Consider the following 25,107-nt stretch of genomic DNA (forward strand, 5'->3'; position numbering starts at 1 on the left):
TTAAAAAATTTGGCTCTCAAAAGAAATTTCAATCGTTGTCCTGTTGATATTTGGCTCTGTTGGCTAATGAGTTTGCCGACCGCTGCATTAAACTATAAACCGTCCCCAGCCTATGTCTCCAGACCAAGCCAGAAACCTCCCTGTCAGACTCCCAGATTCACAGTGAGGTTCGCCTACTTTGTGCCAGGCCCCACCATGGCTTTCATACAGATTTATCTCTACAATAAGGGCCAACAATCATGAAATGTTAACACTGTAACCCATGTTCGATAAGCAGGGAAACTGAGACCCAGAGTGTTACAAAGCTTGCTCAAGGTTACAGCTAATAGAAGCAGAGGGAGGACTCAAAACCAGGATGCCTGATAACCCTTGCCTCTCCTTCCTCACGGGGTACTTGTCCACAAAAGATGTCAGGCCTCAAATCGGAAATACATAAAATAAGATGGGAAAATGGGAATGACAGTTTAAAACAGGAAGCTATTAAGGAAATGCAAATCAAGATTGTAATATGATACCCCTTTACACCCGCGAGGATGGCTATAATGAAAAAGACAGATGAAAACAAGGGTTGCCGGGGCTGTGGGGAAAGTGGAACTCTCACACGCTGCTGGCGGGAATGGAAAACAGTGCAGCCACTTTGAAAAACAGTGTCTCGGTTCCTCAAAAAGTTAAACATAGAGCTATTATCTGACCCAGCAGTTCCATTCTTAGCCATATACTCAAGAAAATTGAAAATATACATTCACACAAAAGCTTACACACAAATGTTCATAGCAGTGTTATTCATAATAGTCAAAAGGTGAAAACAACCCAAATGTGCATCAGTTGATGAACAGATAACCAAAATATGGCCTATCCATACAATGGAATATTCTTCAGCCATAAAATGAAATTCTGATCCATGTTACAACACAGGTGAATCTTGAAGACATCAGGCTAAGCAAAATAAGCCAGAAATAAAATGGCAAATCCACAATAGGCAAATCCACAAATACAGAAAGTAGATAAGTACTGTAGTTTCCACAGGATGGAGGGAGAGAAGAATGAGGACTAACTTCTAATGGGTATAGGATTTCTTTTGTGGTGATGAACATATCTAAAATTAGATAGTACAGATAGTTGCACAGTCTAGTAAATATACTCAAACTCACTGAATTTAAAGGGTGAATATTATTGTAGGTGAAGTACATCCTAATTAAAAAGAAAACAGTAGCATGAATATATAAGGTACCCAGAAGGTTAAGACTAACTTTGATCCTAAGATAGGAGAGCAGAAACATTTGACTTTGAGCTTCCTAGCAGCTAAAGCAAAAAGGGAGATGCAGCGAGGCCATGAGGCTCAGTGGTTGAGTGTCATCCTATGAACCAGGAGGTCACGGTTTGATTCCCAGTCAGGGCACATGCCCCGGTTGCAGGCATGGTCCCCAGGAGGGGGCATGCAGGAGGCAGCCAATCAATGATTCTCATCATAGATGTTTCTATCCTTCTCTCCCTCTCCCTTCCTCTCTCTGATATTTAATATATATATATATATATATATATATATATATATATATATATATATAGAGAGAGAGAGAGAGAGAGAGAGAGAGAGAGAGAGAGAGACGCAGCCTCCAAGAGGAGGGAAAGTGCCAGCTCCTTAGGGAACCAACTCTTCCTGGGCTTAGTTCCAGGGCAGGATTCTCACAAGCCTGTCATAATGAATTGTCAACAACACAGGTTCCCTGTGTCTCCCACCTGAGATTCTGATGCAAGCAGGATGGAGAACTGTGAGGGAGCTGCCGTTTTACCACGCTTGCACGTTAGCAAGTTAGCCAGCTACCGTGTCAGTGGGTGCTGGCAGAAAACCTGACTCCTGGCTAGAGACAAAGAACTTTGTTTCTCACAGCAATAGTAACAGGGAGACTATAAGCTTTAGCACGGGTCCCTCAAGCCCCGGTTCCCACAAGGCAGTGCAAAGGACGCCAAAGAATACCTGCCCATGCAGTGAGTTGCATTACAAGAAAGAAAGCTGGACATTGGGGCAGCTCGAATATTTTATAATGGGCAGTAGGCCTGCCTGACCTTTGCCCCAGAGGAAGACACCATCTTTGTCAGACTAGACAGTCAACAAACCGGCCTTTTTCTCCAGAGGGAGACACTATCACTGTCTCCCAAGGCTGTTTGCTATGCAAGCATCCTTGAAAAAATGGTCTGGAACAAGGGCAGTCTGTCTCTGCTCACCAGCCATGCAGAAATCTGAGAGACCCATGGAGAATTGTCTCCTGACACACAGATATAATGGTCGAGGCTGTTTTTTGTTTATATGATTTTTTTATTATAGTAAAATATATGTAACATAAATTTTACATTTTCATTCATTTTGGTGGTAAAATGTACATTTTTACTCACAGCTTTTCTGATACCCAATGGGCAGAGTTTTCTCCTTGCACCAACCAGTTCTGACACCAGCTCTGCGAGTTAGCACAGACCCTACAGGTGAGGCTCAGTCCCGCAAGACCCTCCCTAGTAAAGATGCCAGTTGCAAGTTCTGAGCCTCCCATACTTCTGACTGACCAGCTACATATTGGGAACTCCCACCACCCACTCCTCAGGTTCGATAATTTGCTAACGCAGCTCACAGAACTCAGGAAAGCACTTTATTTACTATTACCGGATTATTTTAAGGGATAATAACTCGGGAACAGTAAAGTGGAAGAGATGCACAGAGCAAGGGATGGGTGAAGGGGTGCAGAGCGGAGCTTCTATGCCCTCTCGGCTACACCACCTCCCGGCATTCCCATGCATTCACTCGCCCAGAAGCTCTCTGAGCCCTGTTGGTTAGGGTTATGAGGAGGCTTCGTTAGATTAGATCACTGGCCATTGGTGATTGAACTCAATCTCCTGCCCCTCTTCCATCCCTGGAGATTAGGGGATGGGGCTGAAAGTTCCAAGACCAAATCAAAGCTTTGGCGACCAGCCACCATCCTGAAGTTCCCTAGGGGGCTGCCAAGAGCCAACTCATTAGAACAAGAGATGCTCCTATCATTCAGGAAATTCCAAGGGGTTTAGGAGCTCTGTGTCAGGAACCAGGGGCAAAGACAAATTATATATATTTTTATGGCACACATAACATTTACCATTTAATCCTTTCGAATGTGTGATTCAGTGACATTAAGCACATTCACAGTGTTGTGCAACCATCACCATTATCCATCTCCAGAACTTTATCTTCCCACACTGAAACACTGTACCCATCAAACCACTCCCTCCCTCAGCCCCAGGTAACCACTATTCTTCTTTCTGTCTCCATGAATTTGACTATTCTGGGTACCTCCCGTAAGTGGAATCATACAGTATTTGTCCTTTTGCATCTTGCTTATTTCACTTGCATAATGTTTTCAAGGTTCATCCATGTTGTAGCATGTACCGGAATTCCCTTGCTTTTTAAGGCTGAATAATATTCTGTTGTATGGGTGGATATACCAGTTTGTTTATCCATTCTTCTGTTGGTGGATAGTTAGGTTGTTTCTACCTTTTGGCTACTGTGAATAATGCTGCTATGGACATTGGTGTATAAATATGTTTGAGCCACTGCTTTCAATTCGTTTCACCTAGAAGTGAAATTGCTGGATCTTATGGTAACTCTATTTTTCTTTTTCTGAGGAGCTTCCAGCTGTTTTTCACAGCAGCTGCACCATTTTACATTCCCACCAGCAGTGAACAGGGTTCCAATTTTTCCACACCCTCTCCAATACTTGCTATTTCCTAGTTTGTTTTTTTGAATAATAGCCATCCTAATGAGTGTGAAGTGGTAGCTCATTGTGTTTTTGTTGTTGTTGTTGTTGTTGTTGTTGTTGTTAATGTTAATCTGTACCCAAGGATATTTTTCCCATTGATTTTTATTTTATTTTTTTTAGTGAGAATAAAAGAGAGGGAAGGAGGGAGGGGGGTGGAGAGAGAGAGAAACATTGATGTGAGAGAGACACATCAATTGGCTGCCTCCCGAATGTGCCCCAACCAGGGCCAGGGATGGAACCTGCAACCTAGGTACATGCCCTCGACCAGGAATCAAACCCCCAACCCTTCAGTGCTGAGTCCAGTGCTCTAACCATTGTGCAACACTGGCCAGGGCTCATTGTGGTTTTGATTTGCATTTTCCTAATGATTAGTGACTTTGATCATCTTTTCATGTGCTTATTGGCCATTTGGATATTTTCTTTGGAGAAATGTCTATTCAGGTCTTTTGCCAATATTTGAATTGAGTCCTGTTTATTATTGTTGTTGAATTGTAGCAGTTCTTTATATATTCTGAATGTTAACCCCTTCTCAGATCTATGCTTTCAAATATTTTCTCCCATTCTGTGGGTTGTCTTTCCATCCTGTTGATAGTGTCCTTTGGTGGACAAAAGTTTTTAATTGTGATGAGTTCTAATTTATCTGTGTGGGGTTTTTTTCTGTTGTTGCCTGTGATTTTGGTATCCTTTTGGTCAGGGCTGTTTTGATTGCAAATGACAATGCAACTAGCTTGGGCAGTAAAGGTCCTAGTTTGTGTAAAGGAAGGGTCCAAAGTAGACCTACATCAGACGTGGCTGGAGTCAGTGATGCGATCCCCACTCTCCTTTTGTATCCTTTCTGCTGACTTCCTACTGGCTTCTTACACTCTCATCCAAGATCTTCCCAGAAGCACCAGGTGTCCTCACAGCTAATAATCCTGGAGGAAAAGGGAGAGAACCTTCCATGTGGTTCTACCAAAGTTCCTGGAACAGACTCTGACTGGCTTCCCCTGAACCAGTCACTGGTCACGGGTCCGGATGGATGCCCTGATTGATCAGCTTTGGGTCAGGTGCCCCCCTTGAATGAACAAGGTTACCATGGAATGGGGGAGGGGGCTCCCCATAGCAAGAAATGCTTCACAAACATTCCTCTCCAGAGGGGGCCAGGGTCATGAGGTTCACCTTGAAAGGCATTCCTCACCTTCCTCACCTTCCCGTGGGGGCACTGGAAGAGGGAACCCTTTTAGTTGGTCCCTGGAGGAGGCAGCATTTCTGGAGCCCTACAGCTGGTGGGAGGGCGAGCCCCGGTCAAGCTGGGTCCCAGGCAGTCAGCAGAGCAATAGCGTGGCTGGGTTTTCCTAGACCTGGTGTATTGCAGGAGCTAAGACCATGGACTCTGAAGTTAAATGGCTTGAGTTCACAGCCCAGTAACCATTCATTCTATCTGTGCCACCTTGGGCAGGTCCGCTAACCTCTCTGTGCCTGGTGTAAAATGGAGATAACACCAGTTCTTTCCTCTCACAGGGATTAAGAATAATATGCATCCGGCACACAGTAAGGTTCAACAATGGCATCATTATCATTCTGTTTGGACTCTTTTCCAACCACATTTACTGGTGCATTGACAGCTCCAGCTGTGGTCACCTTCCTTCAGGGCGCCTCATGCAGCCTCTGCCCTTGCTGTGCCCTCTGCCCGAAATGCCTTTGCCCCCACGTACGCTTGGCCATTTCGTGGTTGCCTCCTCCACTGAGCCTTCCGTGCCTGCAGAGCCATCTCTTTGCCTGGGCCCCCTCAGGACTCCGCAGCATGATGTCTGCCTAGGATTATGGGCCTCCAGGTACGTGTCCCTTGTTTCCAGTGAGCTCCTGAGGACAGAGCCTGGGTCTCCTCCGTTGTTGAGTTCACAGCGGGAGCCTGCCAGCTGCAGATGTGGGGAGCAGGCAGTCTAGGGGCAGAAAGAGCACTGACCAGGGAGCAAAGGAGAACACGGCTGGTCCCAGGAACTGAAAGTAGCTCAGAGCCCTGTAGGTTACGTGGGAGGGGTAGGAGTGGGCGTTGAGAACAGAGAGGTCAGCAGGGCTGGGCTTTGCCTTGATTCTCAGGCGCAGGGAAGCCATGAAATACTTGGGCAGGGGAGTGGTGAGGTCAGGTTTTTGCTGAGCAAATATCCCTCTGGCTGCAGAAAGGAAGTGGATTGATTGGTCAGGGAGATAGATGGAAGACAGAGAGCGTGAGGTGGCTGCAGTCTAGGCTGAGGTACAGACAACAGGATGAGTGCGTGGACAGTTTCACAGAAGGGGACAGTAAGGATGGAGACCAAGCAGGCTTGGTGATTGATTTGAAATGGGGCCTCAGTTTTGTCAATGTAAGAAACGTCCAAACCTGTAAGAACTTTTTTATGAGTTTATTTGAGCCAAACTGACAATAGTTGCCAGGAAGTAAAATCTCAATGGATTGAGAAAATGGCAGTTTTAGCGCTTATTTTATACATCAGGATCAAAGGGCAGGATGTAAGGGGGTTACATGAAATTCATTGGTGATAGATTAGGGAGGCGGAAGAGAGCGGGGAGGGGGGGGTGAATCTCAGGGATTGGATAAATATAAAATGAGCAAACACATACTTTTATAAAATATAAAACGATTAGACACATTGGTGGGTATAGGATAGTTAATAGTCAACAATTAGCACAATAACAATAACAATGAGGGTATTTGTGATATCTGCTCTGATGCAGTGGTTGTGCTCTTGGGAGTCTGGAAAAATAAGGAAATTGCCCTGACATTCCAAAGGTCTGTTATCCTCAGTGCAAAAAGATAATAGCCAGGCTCAGTTTAGGTAAAGACTGACCTTTGTCAGGGAAGATACCGGCCTAGGACGTGACTACCTGCCACGACCTGCTTTTAGTTGGAAAGTTTTAATCTCAGACCCTCCTATGTGGGTACTTTAGGCCTCTGAGTTTGTCAGGCCGCCAAGCAGGCCTCCCCTGAGCTTGTCAGGTTTAGCATGCGGCCCCTTTTTCGTCCACACTTTTCCCACCAGGGAAATGGCAATGAGCAGGCCTTGCCCCACTGGCCTCTCCCGGGAGATGGAAGATGCCAGGCACCTGGCACTGACCACGTTAAACAGTTACATATCTCCCATGTAGTCCCATGCTCTCCCCCGGCCCAGCCCACACACAGGTAGGACCCAGTCAAGCACAAGGCCAGACACTGAGGAGGCTTGGTCGCGTCTGCAAGCCCCAGGGACCCGAGCCAGGCCTCCCCACCAGCCCCACCCTGGCTGAGCTGTGTTGATGGGACACCTGACTCCCTTGGGCAGGGTGGAGCCGGGGCTACTCCACCAGAGCAGGCACCAGCCCAGACCCACAGTTCCCTGGAGCAGGTGGCACGTGGTTCCTTCCTGTTTGTTCTCCTCAGCCATGCCCTGCAGAGACACAGACCAATTTGGGAGGGGCGTGTGCCCTGGGAACAATGCTGAACACAAGGGCCAGGCCAGGGCCAAGCTGTGCTGTAGGAGCTCCAGTCACCAGCTGGGTGTCCTCAGGAATCGGGAACCCAGCTGCCCGGCAGCAGGGCCAGGTCTAGGACCCAAGTATTCTGTCTTCTGCAGCTGACACCCATCGGCCAGATCGCTGTGTTTATATCCCAGGAGCCCAATGCCTCTCCTCTCTGAGCTTTGGTTTCCCCAGCTGCAAGCTGGTGTGGAGAAGCAGAGGAGAGAACTCCAGAAGCTCTAAGCCTTAGAATCTAAGGGCTCCCTCCCCAGTCGGAGATGGGAGGGCCTGCATGGGCCTGGCAGTAGGAGCAAGTCATCTTTCCAGACTCCTCCAAGTCCCCATCTACCAAAGCCAGGCCCTTCCTTCCCCAGGAGAGGGGGCAGAGTGGAGAAACAGGCATGGGAATGGGGTTTAGGGCAGGATCCCCCCATGGGCACACTAAAGGGCTATAGGCCATCCTCTTGTCTGTTCTGGACCCTGGATTCCCTCCATGACCTGAGGACTGGAGTAGGGCATCTCTGAGAAGCCACGCCTCCTCCCGACTGTCTTTCTAGCATTCTGGCTGTCAGGGCTGTGGAGGGGTGTGTAGAAGAGGGATGAAAGGTTGCTATGAACCTGGCATTCAAGGCCCCTGATTGGGCCCTATCCCCAGCCCAGACTGGAGCCCCTCTGTCCCAGGGGAGGGCCCCACTTCAGACCCTACTGTCTCTGACCTGGATTATAACCCATTTAATCTGTCCTCCATGCAGCAGCACATGGGATCCCTAAATCTCAAAATTTGATCACACCTCTGCCCTGCTTTACAAACCATCACAGGCTCCTTGGCTGGCACCCACAATGCAGATGCCACATGTGTAGCCTGGCATGTGAGGCCCGTCGGGACCTGGCTCTGATGACCTATAAATACAAACATACCCTGAGTGTTTCACACACCGAGGGGACAGAGGCCTCCTCTGTCTTCCCAAAGACCCCTGAGTGGCCTCAGCAGGGGGTCCTCTGTCCTTAATTCACTCTCCACATGCAACAGCACACTCTTCACAGGAACCACCCGTGTCACTGCTGACCTCTCACATTACACTCTGAGCCGGACAGTTGCCTCAGCTACCCTCTGATGCCTGCTCCGTCCACACCACATGGAGTTGGCTACAAATGGGGCCCCAGTCCCACATGGCTGATGTTTGAAGGTGAGGATTTGGGGTTTGGTGGAAGGCAGTCCAGCTGATTGGAAGACCACCGAGTGACTGGTAGCCTTGGTAACACTCTAAGCCAGTGGTCGGCAAACCGCGGCTCGCGAACCACATGCGGCTCTTTGGTCCCTTGAGTGTGGCTCTTCCACAAAATACCACGTGCGGGCGCGCACGTACAGTGCGATTGAAACTTCGTGGCCCACGCGCAGAAGTCGGTTTTTGGCTCTCAAAAGAAATTTCAATCGTTGTACTGTTGATATTTGGCTCTGTTGACTAATGCGTTTGCCGACCACTGCTCTAAGCTTTTGGCAGCCTCAGTTTCCTCTTCCAAAAATGGTGAGAGACTATGCTGCCCTTCTTACCACCCCATACCCACAGGACCCAAGCAGGGAATGAGACAGGACAGAGGCAAAGGGCTTGGTCCTCAGATTGGGAAATGGTCAGGGCCCCCTGGCCTCATGCCTGGTTTATGGGCTCCACCACTAGGATCCCTAGCTGGGCATCGGCACTAGGATTGCCCAGTGTGAAGGAAGATCGACTGATGAATAGTCTTGGGGCAGTCTCTGTAGGGTGTCCTGAGGCTTGGTGGCCCAGAGGCAGGCCAGACTAGGGAAAAAGCATTGCCAAGGGGCAGATCTCAGGGGTTGGTGTGACAAAGCACATCTCCCATGGAGCTTTCTCATGGTGGAATGCAGTGGCCCGGGAGGGAAGGAGTGAGCTCCCTGTCACGGGAAGTATGCCAGCAGAGGCCAGACAAGTCCTGTCCAAGAGGATTCAGGGGGCCTCCTTCTCTCGGGGGTTGGGGAGAACTCTGGGTCAGATGCTTTTAAGGTCTCTCTGGCCCTGAGGGTCCAGAGCTAGTCCTGTCATTGACACCTGGACTTTGAGGTCCAGTTTGGTCTCTTATTTCTGCCAGGTAGGCTTGGGTGCTAGGGATGGTGAGCAGGGCCAAGGCAGGGGCCTGTCTTTCAGGGGAGGGGAGGGGTTCTCAGGCTTCCTCCACACCCACACCTTACCTGTAAGAGCCATGACAAAGCTGCCTACCTTTGGGGCCTCGGTGTGTGAAACACTCAGGCAGTGTTGGTGGTCTGCCCTCTGGAGGGTCATGGGCTGGGGTACCCAGGAAGGCTCAGGGGTGCTACTCCATTACTTTATTTCCCCCTTAACACGTCCTCTCTGTCGTCATCCAAGACAAAGATGTTTTACAATCTTATTGATCCAGGCAGCACCAAGGACAGAGCCACAGGGCTCATCTCCACAGGCTGGGTCCCCTCCTTCAACATTTCCCAGCGCTTCTTGGGAGCTGGCACCCATGCTGTTCTCTGGGGCCCCGGAGACAAAGCAGACCTTGTACCCAATTCTTAACAACGTTACAGAATGGAGGGAGTGTGGCTGACACTGATCCTTGGACTGGTCTTTTCTTCCCTATCTCCTGGCCACCATTTCTTTGTCCTTTCTCAGGCCACTGTGTTCCTGAGAGGCAGGTGGCATGGTGGATTTACTGGACACTTTGGGCAAGTTCCTAATTCCTCGGGCCTCTGTCTTCCCACAGGGAATTGTCACCTCTCTTCCTGGGCACAGACTTTATCATTATTCAGACCTGCATCCTAGTCCTGGCCCACCACTGACTCCCTGTGCCACCCTGGGCAAGCCACCAGCCTTCTCTAAGCCTGTTTCCTCGTCTCTAAAATTGGGACAGTACAAATCACCACACCGGGTTGTTGTAAGAGCAAATGAGAGCCTGCAATAAAAGCACGTAGCTCCATGGCTGGTGCCTGCTGAGCAGCCAAGACACTGTAGCAGTGAAGTAGCTCAGGAAAGTAGGGTTCCGAGAGGTGAAGTGACCTCCCCAGGGTCACACAACAAGTAGAAGGTGAGTTAGGACTGGCACCCAGGTTTCCAGCTTTCCAATTTCCTGCCCGGGACCTATGGAGATGACACAGTGGTTACTCTGGGAGCTGTTGGGGGAATTAGGCTTGACCTCACAGCCCCTCAGTCCCCACCTGCCCCTCTGCTGGTGGCCTCCAGGTACATGGTCAGTTCTAGCCTCCCCTACAGGAGTGTTAGGGTTCAGGGTCCAAAGCTGTGAACAGATGCTGTGGGGAGAGGAGAGGGCAGTGATGGCGAACCTATGACACGCGTGTCAGCACTGACACACGTAGCCATTTCTGATGACACGCGGCCGCATGCCGAGGATGAAACATTTGCTGCTCCTGAGGATACAACATTTGCGACTAGAGTCTTGGAGTTAGTTTTTCCCTCAAAGTGACACACTACCCGAGTTATGCTCAGTTTTTTGGCGAAGTTTGACACACCAAGCTCAAAAGGTTGCCCATCACTGGGAGAGGGAAGCATGGGGGTGCAGGTCCATAGGCAGGACTCCGGATCTCAAGTGACAGAACCCCAGGTCAAATGGGCTGAGACCCCACCCACAGGTCCGTGGAAGGGGAAGCTGCAGGCACAGCTGGACAGGGCGCCCAGGAACCTGTGTATTTCCCGCTCTCAACTCTGCCAGCCCTGGGCTTTACCTCGGACAATACCTGCCGTGCGTAGGACAGTGCCCGGCTCACAGTTCACCTGGTGCCAGCGGCTCCAGGCTCAGTTCCTACCAGCTTTGCAAACCCAGTGGAAAATCTGTCTCCTTCCCAATGTCCCAGCAAAAGCTCCAGAATTGACGGAGTCACCCAGCGAAGGTCTCCCATCCACCCCTGAGCCAGTTGTGGGGCCTAAGGAGCCCACTCTTCTCTCTTTGACAGGCCTGGGCCACAGGCCCACCACTCCCAGAGCCTCAAGGCTCCAGGCAAGGAAGGAGGGGGTCCCGCAAAGGAATAACAGGGGGTGGGGCCCTAATCGTCAGAGGGGGTCTGGGAACTGGGGGGGAAGAAACTGCTGAGGAGCGGAACAATGACTGCCTGCAGGGCAGGCCGGGCGGCTGGACCTGGGCCATCTCTTCCCAGCCGGCCGGAGCCTGGCTATCTGAGAGGATGGGTGGGTCCTGAAGACACCAGCGGAAGCTGTCAGCCAACTGCGCTGCTTGCAGCTAAACGGCTGGTTCTTGCTTGAAGAGAGACCCAAGTGATACACCTCCACAGGGAAAAAAACTGAACATCCTGGGGGGTCCAGGCAAAGAACAAAGACCCTCGCACACCAGCTCCAGGGAAAAGGGGTTTATGGGAGGGTCTTGGGATCTCCCAGAGCCCTGGGTGCGAGGAGCTGCCGCCCCAAGGGCATGACTTGTTACACCAGGCACCACGGACTCTCCCTCTTTGTCACTGCTGCCTTCTGGGCCCTGCTCTCTCTCTCTCTCTCTCTCTCTCTCTCTCTCTCTCTCTCTCTCTCTCTCTCAGGCCAGCCCAGGGCCACTTGTGACTTCTCAGCCCTGGGCTCACCAGGGCCATCATGGTGCCTGGCCTCCTCATCTCATTTCCAAGAGAGGACCGGTTGCTACCTTTGCCAACCTCAGCTTCCTCATCTGTAGCGCGGAGATGGCCGTTGTGAAGAGGAAATGAGACGTGGCACGTAAAGCATTTTGCACAGAGCTTGGTGCACGTCCATGTCCAGATTGTGGGGGACGACGTGAGCTCCGTGATGGCCAGCTGGGGCCTGGCACATAGCGGAGGCTCGGGAGAGGCAAGTTCCCTCTTTGCTCAGCCCGTAGAGGCTGGAGAGCAACCAAAGGAAGCAGCCTCCGGCCCCAAATTCCCCAAAGCTACAGCTTCCCCTTCCTTGCACTCAAGATGGCTGTTTCAGTTCCTGCTTTAACTCCTGTGGAGACGGAGGTGAGGAGGGGAAGTGGGAAAGAGAAGAGAAATCAGCGTTCCTGCCCTCCCCGTGCCCTCCTCCTGCCAGGTTTGCCTGCCTTTGTGGTCAGCCCGGTACCACAGCGGAGGCCAAAACTCCTCCGAAAGGGGGGTGGCTCGGCCCCCGCCCACTGTCTTCTGGGTGCCAGAGAGACCCTGGCATTGGGAACCTGGCCTCGGGCTGGCCTGAGGTGGACTTCAGGGGGCTGGATGCTGCCTGGGTCAGGGATGGGTTGGTGACTGGAGCACAGAGGACGCGCTGACCCTGCCAGATAGGCGCCGTGACTGGCCCGGTCTCTCCGCCAGAGACGCAGGCTCATTGAGGGCAGGGAGCCCGTGCCAGGTCACACAGCAAGTTGGTGATGGATCCCGGCCTGTCTGACTCCTCAGGGGAAGGAAGCTGAGTCCTGACCCCCGCCATCCTGTGCCCTTGCTGCTAAACTCACAGGCCAGGGGCTGGGCAAGGGGGATTCCGGGCTCGTTTCCCAGCAGGCAGGGCAGCCAAGGTTGGGAGGCCTCTTCCCACACCCAGCCTGGTCTGGGCTGGTTCCTGGCTGGCTGGCAGGCGTGACTCAGGCTTCCAGCTCCTGCCTCTGGCCAGCGGGCCTCCTCATCCCTTCCAGATATGAGGTCCTTGGGGCGGGGGCAGAGGAAGAGGGGAGGCTGCTAAGTCATCTGCAGGGTGTCCTGAGACCGAAAGATCCAAGCAGCCCAAGGAGCTTCAGCCCTAGTCAGTGCTTCCTTACGTCTAACCTGAATTGCTTCTGCAGGCATGAACTGACCCATGGCTGTTGCCTGAATTGTAAAAAGGCTGTCCCTTCTGTGGGGGGGAGAGACTGCATTCGGCGTTTCTGCCAAGAGCACCTGGAGGGGAAGGGGTGGTGGATACTCCCAGGGCCTCTAGCTCCGAGGGACCGGGCTCAGCACTGGCCCCGTCATCCCACCAATGTCCCCAGTGGCTCTTGTGAGCCACGTTGAACAGGTGAGGGCCTGGAATAGGGCTTGAGCTTATCTGGGAACGATAAGGAGGAGGAAGGCTGGGGAGGGAGTCAAAGGGGAGGAGGCTGGGAACTGGTCCTCAGGCTGTTCAGTGCCAGCCCTAGAGGGAGGCCCCTGCTGCGTGCAGACCTGCCGCACGGCCCGCCCGTCTGAAGGTGAGGCTGAGGGTCCAGAGCAGCGGTCCAACCTTTCCGACCTCCCGGACCACCGGTTGGCGACCGCTGGTCCAGAGCAGTCTGCTGGCGCCATCTCATGGCCATCGGCCCTCAGCGCGGGGAAGACTCCCCTGGGAATCCCCTGAACTTGGGGGGAACATTGGAAAGGGGGCCAGAGAGTCAGAAAGACCCTGTTGAAATGCCACCTGGCTGGGGGACACCTTGGGAAACTCACTGGCCCTTCCTCAGTCTTAGTTTCTTCATCTGTAAAATGGGGAGAAGAATCTCTCCACGCCCCCCTCCCAGAACTGCAGAGAAAACATCTGGCACAGGGTCCGTCCGCAGTTAGGAAACGGTACTGGGTGCTGAGGGCCCACAAAGTAGTGGAGACTGTGGTGGGCTGAGGGCACCCAACATGGGGGCGTTTCGATTGGGCCTGGAATGGATTCATTCATTGAACAAATGTTTATTGAGTACCTACTGTGTGCCAGGGCACCTCATATACATGGTTTCGTTCCAATTCATTCTTACACCAGCCTACGTGGAAGGTACCAATGATCATTCTCCTCTCACAGATGAGAAAACGACAGGAAGGAGAAGCAAGGATTGTTCGGCGAGGGTTGGGGAAAGCGTCCCAGGCAGAGGAGAGAACTTGCACGTAGGCCGAGAGGCTGGGAAGCCAGGTGGGGAAGGCTGAGGCTGGGCAGTGGCACTGGGCTCTGCTTGGGGGTTTTATGATGGGCCAGCCCCCTCGGGCCTCCCCTCTGGTCCCTCTTTGCTCCCTCATCCCATGCTCTGGCCACAATATTTATCCTTCATTTCCCACACAAAGTAGGCCCAATCCCCACCTCAGTGCCTCCTGCCTGGGATGTCCCTTCACTTTCCCCAAGTCCAAGTCCCCTTGGCCCTTTAAGGCCCAGCAACAAACATGTCTTCTCCAGGAGCCCTTCCAGGTCCCTCCCTCCCAGGTGTACCTAGGAGCCCTAACACCTGAGCTCTCCCCCCAGGTGGCAGGAACTGAGTCCCAAGCCCTGCCCCGAGGCTGACACCCCCAGGAAGCCCTTGGAGCTGCTGCCATTCTTGGGACACACCCTGGTGGGGTGTGGCCACAGGAGTTCAGCAGAGGACTGGCTGCTGGACTGAAGGCCAGGCCTCCTTGCCCTTCTGGATCCCAGCACAGCTCAGATCAGGCCAGGAGATCCATGCTTCTCACCTGCGCAAGCAACCTCCTAGCGGACCTGAATATGCAGGAGGTGTTCAATTCATGCATCACTGACCAAGTGTTTACCAGCAATTCAAACCTGAATGTTCTCAGTTTGGTCTAAACTTTTGGCCCTGACTTGGTTCCTCACTCTGCTGGCCTGTAAAATGGGTTTGGGGGTGAGGTCAGTGCTCATACTGTACAGAATAAAAGGGTCCTCTCTCCCTCTGGCAGCTCATCCTCACCGCCTGCCGGTGGCCATTATGACCACATTCTACCAAGAAGGTCAGAGAGGGACAGGGGCTTGTCCCGAATCACACAGTGAATAGGGGCCGAGATAGAACAAGAATCTGGGCCCTCAGCTTTGAGTCCTGGAGGAGTCGGGGGAGGACCAGCACAGGCAGGAGAAGTTCACTCAGGTGAGTTCTCAGAGGCATCACCTCTAACCCCACAGCCCATACCTATCGCTCCCAGTGAGCCCCGGGCCGGCTAAAGGGGAAATGTGGGAATATCTGATGGCAGATAGTAGGTGTGCAATAAATGCTTTTGGAGAAAAGGAAGAGATCTAAAAAGGGAGGGAGAGCGTGCATAAGTGGATAGCCACATAGAGGATTGGGCACGTCGGCGAACGAGCTATTGAATAAATGGAGAACGAGGTGGGGGTGGTGGGTGGAGGAGTGGGTGACTGGGAAGATGGCTCTGGGTGTGACAGCTGAAGGAGGAGTCAGAAGCTCTTTCGTCACTAACCTGTCCATTTGACAGATGAGAAGACTGAGAAGAGGCTGAGGCGAAAAGAAGCTGCTGAGTCTACAGCAGTGGTCGGCAAACTCATTAGCCAACAGAGCCAAATAGCAACAGTCCAACGATTGGAATTTCTTTTGAGAGCCAAATTTTTTAAACCTAAACTTCTTCTAACGCCACTTCTTCAAAATAGACTCGCCCAGGCCGTGGTGTTTTGTGGAAGAGCCACACTCAAGGGGCCAGAGAGCCGCATGTGGCTCGCGAGCCGCGGTTTGCCGACCACGGCTCTATAGGGCTGACCTTGGACCAGCAGCCCCTCTGTCTCTACTCCTCATCACCCTCTTTCCTCTGCTGGGGTGGGGGAGGGTTCCGGGAAGGAGCCCTTTCCTCGACCTCCTTGCTCCTCTTAGGCCCAGTTTCCGCCAGCCCTTGGTGTTAGGGGTGTTAGGGAGGGGGTGGCCCCCACAGGGGCTATTTCAGTCAGAGACCGCCCTGCCGGGAAGCAGAGGAAGCTGCCCGCCCATCAGAGGTGTCACAGCCTGGGCTGAGGGTGTGGAGCCGCATGCCTGGCTTCCCCTCGCTCCAACACACTCGGCCACGGCGGCGCTCAGGGGCAGGAGGCTGCATGTGAGTGTTGGTGCATTTCGGGGCCATGGGCCAGTGTGGAGTGGGGCTGGGGTTGGACACAGGGACTGTGGGCAGGCAGGCTGGGCTTAGCACTGACCCAAAGGAGGTCCACAGAGTTGGGGGTGCCCAGAGGAAGGGACTCCACCCAGCTGGGGGATCAGAAAAGGAAGAAGCACCCTGGCCGGTGAGCTCAGTTGGTTGAGCATCTTCCCGTGCACCCAGAGGTCACCAGTTCGATTCCTGTCGTGGGTTCAGTTTCTGGGAGGCAACTGATCAATGTTCTCTCACATTGACGTTTCTCTCTCTCTCTCTCTCTCTCTCTCTCTCTCTCTCTCTCTCTCTTCCGCCCCTCTCCCTCCCCCCTTCTTCTCTCTCTAAAATCAATAAAAAATATTTTTTTAAAAAGGAAAGGAAGACGCAAGATTGGATCTGGGGCTTGATGGACACAGGGTTTTGAGGAACAGAGATGGGTCGAATGGCACTTTGTGTGAAGGGAACAGTAAAGATGGGCGGCTGGGGAGGAGCCTGGCTTGCTGGCCGTCTCGGTGTCTTGGGAACAGTGTGGTGGAGGGGCAGCATTGAGGGGCCTGGGGTACTTCAGAGGAGGCTAGAAGGCTCAGCAGAAGCTTGATTGTCAGGACAGGAGTTTGAGCTTTTCCCCATAGGACAGAGGGGTGCAAGGAAGGAGGTAATCAGAACCATCTAGAAACTCCACCACAGGCAGAGTAGCTGGAGCCCAGGAAGTGGCTGGGGTCTGAGCTGGTCGGGGCCTCAGGGTCTAAGAATGGGTGACAGATATGATGGCTGTAGGGAACCAATGTCGCTGCTGCCTGAAGGCAGGGGGCAAGATATCTCTCTCTCTCTCTCTCTCTCTCTCTCTCTCTCTCTCTCTCTCTCTCTCTCTCTCTCTCTCTCTCTCTGTCTCTGTCTCTCGGAACCACCTCCTGCCAGGACTGGGAGAACAGCTCACCCCTCCTACGTCCTGGGAAGGCAGAATGGATGAGGGAGCCAGGTGACAGCCAGGCCTGGAGCAGACCTGAAGGTTTGCCCTGGATCCTCTCGTGCAGCCCTGCATCCTTCACGGAAGTCAGAGGGCTCTCTGGGGTGTGTCTGAGGGTGACAGGCCTCTCAAAGAAGGGTTCAGGGGCACAGCAGGTTCCTTCCACCAGCTTCCTCCTCCTCCCCAGGACCCTCTGCCCCACCAGGCTGCTCTCCTCTCAGGCCCTGCCTGCTCCACCTTCCTCCCCACCTGGGAACACCCCAAGCGTCCTCACACCCCTCTCCACCAGGGCAACCCTCCTCGACCATCAGGGACTCGTCCCTCCTTCATCCTCCTCTGAAAAGTCTCTTCCATCCTATGGATCGCACTGGTCTCCCCCCTCAGACTAGTCCATATACTGGGTAGGGCAAAAGTAGGTTTATAGTTGTTATTCTAGATAAGACAATAACTAATAAATAAAAATGTAAGAATAGACAGTTTATTCTTGCAAACATACTTTTGCCCCACCCTGTTTAAGTATAGGTAAATGTGCATATGTATTTCTGTATCTGTATCTATCTACCTTCATCTGCATCCATATACTGTGTCCTCATGCATCCAGCAGGCAGTAAAAACTCGTTAAATGCCTAGCATGCAGGAACCAGAAAATGAATGCATGAATGAGAGAATGGCCTGAACAAATGAATGAAGAGGTGAATGGATAAACTTTATCTTGCCTGTACTAATCTTGCCTTCCTGGCTACCGTGGGGGTATTGCCAAGCCTCCTCCTTGGCCTCCCCCTTGTGTCTAACTGGTGAGCTGGACACCCAGCACTCCTAACTCATGGGATAAAATCCACAAGAATCTTAGGTAACTAAAGGTGATATGGTGTGTGATATAACAGACTGGAGAATCCAAAAATCATCATTTTGCAGTTGCCCAGAATCTGGGTAAAATATTTTCATCAAAATCAAATTTCAAGTTGGAAGAAATTAGTGTGGGGAGTTATGTTTTGCTCTATTATAACTTTTAAAAATCTCGTAACTTTACTCAGCAGGTATATCCACATTAGGGACAGCTACCAATTGCCCTGTGCCAAGCACTGATCTTCACAACAGCCCCGTGAGGCAGGTACTATATTACCCCATTTCATAGATGGGGAAACGGAGGCATGGGGGTTGAGTAATGAGCCTCAGGCCACACAGCTCACACGTGGCAGAGCCGGGATTTGAACCTGGGCATCTGGACCAGAGCCCATGTACTCAGCCTCAACCCTCTGTCACCCTCTGAGTGCCTTTGCAGGACTTTGTATTTTTTCTGGGCCTCAGCTTCTCCCATCTGTAACATAGAGAGAGGGGAGGATTTGACTCACTATCTCAGTGGCTTTGCCTTACAGGTCCACGGGAGTTAAGTAGCGAATTCTCTATGGACACCAGTAAATGGGGAAATGCCAGTTGAGAAGTGAGCAACAAGAAGTTGCTCATCCACCAGGGGCAAATCCTTAAGGCATTTGGGCTACTGGCTCCCCCAAACCTCAGCCTGAAGGGATGAGTGGAGGGATCAGATGTAGGCTAGAACAGCAAGGCACGGCGTTTATTAAGCACCTGCTGCATGTCAGGCCTAGCATACATTTTTCTGATGAGGACATAGGCCCAGAAAAGGTAAGTGACATGCCCTGGGTTGAACAGCCTGGAAGAAGGGAAGTCAGGATTTGAACCGAGCCTGCCTGATTCTCTGAGGCTGGGCTTGGAACCTCTACATTCCATGTCCATGGGCTACACCAAGATGCCTCCTGAGTCAGGCGGTTGGGCTCCGGCTCCAACTCCCACTTGGGCTCCGCCTCCGATTCGCTAAGATTAAGCAGCCACTCCCCCCCCCCCCCCCCCCCCCCCCCGCACCGCGTCTGGATTCCCCTCCCTGTTAAGTGAGCCATTGATGTGGTTGCTCCCTCTGCCGGCTGCCTCCAGGAAAGCTGTTTTTACTCTAGCCACCAGAGGGCGCTGTGGCTCCGGTGGCTCTGCCAGACCAGCCTTGGTAGCCTTAAATCGAGTGGAAGGAGGCTTAGGGAACTCCTGAATCACCTCCTTCCCTCATTTTACAGATAAGAAAACTGCAGCCAAAAGAAGGACCATGGCTTTGGAAGGTGGAGTTCAGGCCGAGGAGGTAGATGCTGTCCTTGGTCGGCTCACGGTGTGTGAATATTTTGTTCATGTTGATTCATTAAGAGTTACCACGGTCTCTGTGCCTTGGATCCGGGGCTGGACTCGGACAGAGAGGCACCAGACCTGGCACTTCTCCTAGGAGATTCCCAGTCTGTGAAGGAGAGTCAAGCAGGCAGGCCCACCAGGACCACAATCTCCAAATGCCAGGGTGCCCGGGAGAGCCCTGGATGGCGTGGTTTAGTGCCTCTGACCTCATAACATCCTGAGAAGTAGGTGCACCATTCCCCCATTCTTCACATAGGAAAGCTGACACTCAGAGAAGGTGGATCAATAGCTCAGGGTCACATAGCCAGTAAGTAAGTTGGGATTCAAATCAAAGTCCATCCATCTCCATTTATAGAAGAGAGACATTTGACTCAGATTTTGAAGGATGACAAGTTCAGCCCTAGCTGGTTTGGCTCAGTGGATAGAACATCGGCCTTTGGACTGAAGGGTCCCGGGTTCGATTCTGGTCAAGTGCACATGCCTGGGTTGTGGGCCCAATCCCCAGTAGGGGGCGTGCAGGAGGCAGGAGATCAGTGATTCTCTCTCATCATTTTTTGATTAAGCAGCCACTTCCCCCCACTGCGTCTGGATTCCCCTCCCGGCCTTCTCTCTCTCTCTCTCTCTCTCTCTCTCTCTCTCTCTCTCTCCCTCCCTCCCTCCCTCCCTCCCTCCCTTCCTCCCTCCCTCCCTCTCTGAAATCAATAAAAAAAACATATATTAAAAAAAATAAAAGTTCACCAGAAAGTCTGGTGAGAAATAGATATTATAAATAGAAATTACCCCTGGCTGGGTAGCTCAGTTGGTTAGAGCATCATCCTGATACACCAAGGTTGTGGGTTCAATCCCCGGTCAGAGCACATACAAGAATCCACCAATGAGTGCATAAATAAGTGAACAACAAACCTATGTTTCTCTCTCTTGTATTCCAGGTTTTGTGAGGGCTGTGTGGGGCTCTGTGGGGTGGTATCGGAGATGGTTCGGGTGGGGAGAGGGGCAGACAAGGACCTACGGGGTGGTCAGGGAATGTGGTCACTGACAGATTGTGTGTTGCTCTCCCAGCCTCTCCAGATGTAGGAAGCCGGTCAGGCAGCCATGGAGTGGCACAATGACACAAGCCAGGCTCTGGGCTCGCCACCGACCACCTGTGTCTACCGAGAGAACTTTAAGCGACTCCTGCTGCCACCCGTGTACTCCGTGGTGCTGGCGGCTGGCCTGCCGCTGAATATCTGTGTCATTGTCCAGATCTGCTCGTCCCGCCGGGCCTTGACCCGCTCGGCCGTGTACACCCTGAACCTGGCCCTGGCCGACCTGCTGTACGCCTGCTCCCTGCCCCTGCTCATCTACAACTATGCCCGGGGCGACCACTGGCCCTTCGGCGACTTCACCTGCCGCCTGGTGCGCTTCCTCTTCTATGCCAACCTACACGGCAGCATCCTCTTCCTCACCTGCATCAGCTTCCAGCGCTACCTGGGCATCTGCTACCCTCTGGCCCCCTGGCACAAGCGTGGGGGCCGCCGGGCTGCCTGGGTAGTGTGCGGAGCCGTGTGGCTGGCTGTGACAACCCAGTGCCTGCCCACGGCCTTCTTTGCCTCCACCGGCATCCAGCGTAACCGCACTGTCTGTTACGACCTGAGCTCGCCGGCCCTGGCCACCCGGTACCTGCCCTACGGCATGGCCCTCACAGTCATCGGCTTCCTGCTGCCCTTCGCCGCCCTGCTGGCCTGCTACTGCCGCCTGGCCCGCCGCCTGTGCCGCCAGGACGGCCCAGCAGGGCCTGTGGCCCAGGAGCGGCGTGGCAAGGCGGCCCGCATGGCTGTGGTGGTGGCGGCCGTCTTCGCCATCAGCTTCCTGCCTTTCCACATCACCAAGACAGCCTACCTGGCGGTGCGCTCCACGCCCGGCGTCTCCTGCCCCGTGCTGGAGGCCTTCGCAGCCGCCTACAAAGGCACGCGGCCCTTCGCCAGTGCCAACAGCGTGCTGGACCCCATCCTCTTCTACTTCACCCAGAAGAAGTTCCGCAGGCGGCCGCACGAACTGCTCCAGAAACTCACCGCCAAGTGGCAGCGGCAGGGCCGCTGAGCCCACCGGGCAGGACAGACCCCGATGTCTCACCAACAGCTATTTATTGAGCCCCTTTTCTGGACCAGGCCTTGTGGGCACAGACTCAGAGCAGCCTGCGCCTGGCTCTGCAGGAGGTCCCGGGAGCCACGGAGAGGTGGAGAGGCCATGTGAAGCTGCTCACACAAATATACGTGACGTGTACTGTAATTGAGGAGTATGCTGCCTGCTTTGGAGTCACTTATAAGGGAGCGAGGGAAGATGGGGGTGGGTGGAGTGAGAGCTTCTGGGAAGAGGCATTGGAGCTGGGTTTTGAGGGATGCATAGGAGCTGGGTATAATGTTCCATTCATTCAGCAAACCTTTACTGGCATGGTGTGTTCAGGCCTGGGTTGGCTGTGGGCCCCAAAAGAACCAGACACATACCGGCTCCCAACTACTGGAAGTTTGTTTTTGTTTGTTTGTTTGTTTTTTTTAAATATATTTTATTGATTTTTTACAGAGAGGAAGGGAGAGGAAGAGGGATAGTTAGAAACATTGATGAGGGAGAAACACTGATTCAGCTGCCTCCTGCACACTCCCCACTGGGAATGTGCCCGCAACCAAGGTACATGCCCTTGACCAGAATTGAACCTGGAACCCCTCAGTCCGCAGGCCGACGCTCTATCCACGGCCTTCTTTGCCTCCACCGGCATCAGTGATTCTCTCTCATCATTTTTTGATTAAGAGAAGTCTTGGCGAAGTCTTCCTTTTCAGAAGGTAGAGGGAGGTTTCTGCTACTGGAAGTTTTGACTCAGGGATGTCAAGGCTGTGGCTGAGGGAAGCGTGGCTGCGGGGAAGGAGTGCTCAGAGGATGCCCATGACCCAGATCAAGAAGTCAGGAGAAATCTTTTGGGGGGAAGGGAGGAGCATCTGAACCAGATGTTAAAGGCTGTTGGGAGCTCTGCCAGCAGAAGTGGGGAGGGAGCATGTTCGTACAGCCTGGGCCAGCCCTATGCTAGGCTCTGCCCTGGGGCCGACAGGCAGAGAGCTGGGGTGGGCTGCACGTGGCCTCCGGTGTGTGAAAGCTAAAAAAAATAAGAGCTGTCTCATGGCCACTCTCCAGACAGCCAATGGCAGGAGGGGCTCAGCAGAAGGAGAAATCAGGGAGCGCTTCTTAGAAGAGGTGGAGCTTGAGGTGGGAGGAACCCAACAGGCAGAGAGGAGGCTCCTGCTCCTGGTGAAGGTACTGTGCAGACAAAACCCAGAGGCAGAGATGCGCTGCGCCTGGAGGTAAAGCAAGTGAGTTTCAACTCGGCCCAGGGGTTGGGTGTGTGAGGAGTGGGGCGTTAAGAAGCTGGATGATGGCCCGGCCGGCGTGGCTCAGTGGTTGAGCATCGACCTATGAACCAGGAGGTCATGGTTCGATTCCCGGTTGGGGCACATGCCCGGGTTGTGGGCTCCATCCCCAGCAGAGGGCGTGCAGGAGGCAGCCAATCCATGATTCTCTCTCATCATTGATGTTTCTCTCTCTCTCTCCCCCTCTTCCTTCCTCTCTGAAATCAATAAAAACATATTTAAAAAAAAGAAGAAGAAGCTGGGTGAGACCAGAGCTTTAAAAGCCATCTCAAGGCAGAACAGAGGAAAGAGCCACCCCAGGGCCATGAGGAGGCTGCTACATGGAGGCCCCTTGGTCAGGGGCCTGCTGACCAGTCTCAAGACAGACTGTGCTGCTGGCTTCCTCTGTTCTGCCCTCTCAGCTCCATCATTCTGGCCTGCGGGTGCCTGGAAGGCTGCCTGGAGGCCATCTCCTATGGACGCACCTCAAACACAGACCTGAGCCTTAAAAAGGCTTGTAAAGACATCTTCACTGGGGGTCCAGAGGAGGCAGCAAAGGGAAATACCAGGCGAGGCCCTTCCAAGTCCTCCCCCGTTCTGCCCCTGCGCACCTCTCCCCTCAGCCACACCTCTGCAGAGCCTCATCCTCTCTGCTCCTTTTCTCTCCTCCCCCACCCCACCCCTCATATCCCTCACTTCTCTTCTGGGCCTTATTCCCTTCTGTGGAACAGTCCGGCCTGCCCTTGGCTGCTGGTATACCACACAGGCCCTGTACATGAACCTGTACATGCTGTATAGAACCAGCATGGCGAAGTCTTCCTTTTCAGAAGGTAGAGGGAGGAGAGGGACGGGCAGAGCGATAGGGCAAGGAAGGACTGTATAACTGATTCAGTATCTTCCTTTTAGCCCCACCTCATCTCCAAGGCTGTTGGGCAATGGGGCCTTCAGAAAAGGGCCCTGGGGGAGTTAAACTCCACAGTGATGCCAGAGGTGTCTTGCAGCTGGTGGAGGATGTGGGAGACCCAGGCCCGGCCACCTTGGGAATCCACTACTGTTGCTGGAGAGGCTTACAATTTGGACAAGAGGAACTTTGATTTTTGGGGGGCTACAGTGAGATAGACACATGGTGATGTCAGAAGAAAGAGGCTAGTTTTTTTTTTTTTTTAATATATTTTTATTGATTTCAGAGAGGAAGGGGGAAAGAGAGAGAGAAACATCAATGATGAGAAAGAATCATTGATCTGCTGCCTCCTGCACACCCCACACTGGGGATCCGAGCCTGCAACCTGGACATGTGCCCTGACCAGGAATTGAACCGTGACCTTCTGGTTCATAGGTCGACACTCAACCACTGAGCCACGCCAGCTGGGGTCTTTGACCATTCCAGTTTGGGGCCACTAAATGCAGATTTTTGCATGAGATAAGTATCTACTTTTTTTAAGCCCTAGTAGTGTGTGGGTTTTTTTTTTTACATCTTTGTTAGCCACAGCCCAAACAAACCCCTTTACTCAGATTCCATCCTGAGATAATAGACCAGGGTGGAGGCCAGGCAGTGTCCTGAACTGGGGTGGAGACCTCCACCTGGGGGGGAGCTAGGATCAACAGGGTCTGGAGACATCCAGGAAGGGTTTTTGGGAAGGTACAAACCTGGGGCGTGGTTACCTCACCTTTGGCTGGAATCTGAGGGGGTGGATGGGCTTCTTGAAGAAGAAAGTAAGAAGGGGGGCTGAACGGAGTCCTAGAACACCAACATTAGGGGACTGGAGAGGAGGAGGAGCCAGAGGAGGGGAGGTAGAAGCGGGGCGGGGGCGAGGGGGGGGGGCGCGTCTCTGAATTATGGTGATGTGATGAGGCAGTGGAGTTGGGTGAGGGAGGGAGGGGCTGGAGGAAAGAAAGTTTAAGTGATGGGTGAAGTAAAGAAAGGATGGTTCTGAGGGAGACCAGGCTCAGGGAAGAAGGTCAGCAATTGAGGCCGGCGGGAGGGGGGGCGGGGGAGGGCGGCGGAGAAGGCGAGTGCCAACATGGGGGAGCCAGAGAGTCAGGAACCCGGGCTTGATTTGGGGAGATTTCCATTCAAAGTAGGAAAAGCCTGGGGGCACTGGATCTGTCCTAGTAATGGATGCAGCTGCCTCCTCCCTCCCTCATTCATTTAACAAACATTCTCTGTGCTCCTTGGAGGTGGCGGTGGTGCTGGAAACCCTGAGGCAGCTCAGACCCAGACCCAACCCTCAGAAAGGATCCGGGGGGCTGGGGATGCAGACAAGGAAACAGACAGTTCATCCAGTAAACATTTATTGAGCACCTACTGTATTCCAGGCTGGCAGTGGGTCCCCGCCCTCGGGGAGTTCCTAGTCTGATGGAGAATGACAATAATGAAATAACCACAAACACATCCGGATCATTACAATTGGAGAGAAGAGTTCAGAAAAACATACAGAGGGCCAGGGGCACAGAAGGTCTCCCTAGGACAGTGATGGGCAACCTTTTGAGCTTGGTGTGTCAAACTTCGCCAAAAAACTGAGCATAACTCGGGTAGTGTGTCCCTTTGAGGAAAAAACATTATTTCGCAAATGTTTCATCCTC

General features: G+C 52.9%; 1 protein-coding gene across 3 annotated transcripts in view; it reads left to right on the forward strand.

Moving 5' to 3' along the window:
- P2RY6 (pyrimidinergic receptor P2Y6) overlaps positions 1-21,444 on the forward strand; it is a 35,404-nt gene extending 13,960 nt beyond the window's left edge. Inside the window, exons 2-4 of one of the 3 annotated variants that reach the window (XM_079788902.1) lie at positions 13,970-14,077; positions 19,045-19,133; positions 20,210-21,444. In XM_079788902.1, the coding sequence (XP_079645028.1) occupies positions 20,243-21,229 (987 nt within the window). In that variant the 5' untranslated portion in view covers positions 13,970-14,077; positions 19,045-19,133; positions 20,210-20,242 and the 3' untranslated portion in view covers positions 21,230-21,444. The remainder of the gene's footprint in view (positions 1-13,969; positions 14,078-19,044; positions 19,134-20,209) is intronic. The other 2 variants (XM_079788901.1, XM_079788903.1) reach the window with 2 other exon arrangements.
- The last annotated feature ends 3,663 nt before the right edge of the window (positions 21,445-25,107 follow it).

This window comes from Cnephaeus nilssonii (genome assembly GCF_951640355.1).
Source record: "Cnephaeus nilssonii genome assembly, chromosome: 13".
Taxonomy (NCBI): domain Eukaryota; kingdom Metazoa; phylum Chordata; class Mammalia; order Chiroptera; family Vespertilionidae; genus Cnephaeus; species Cnephaeus nilssonii.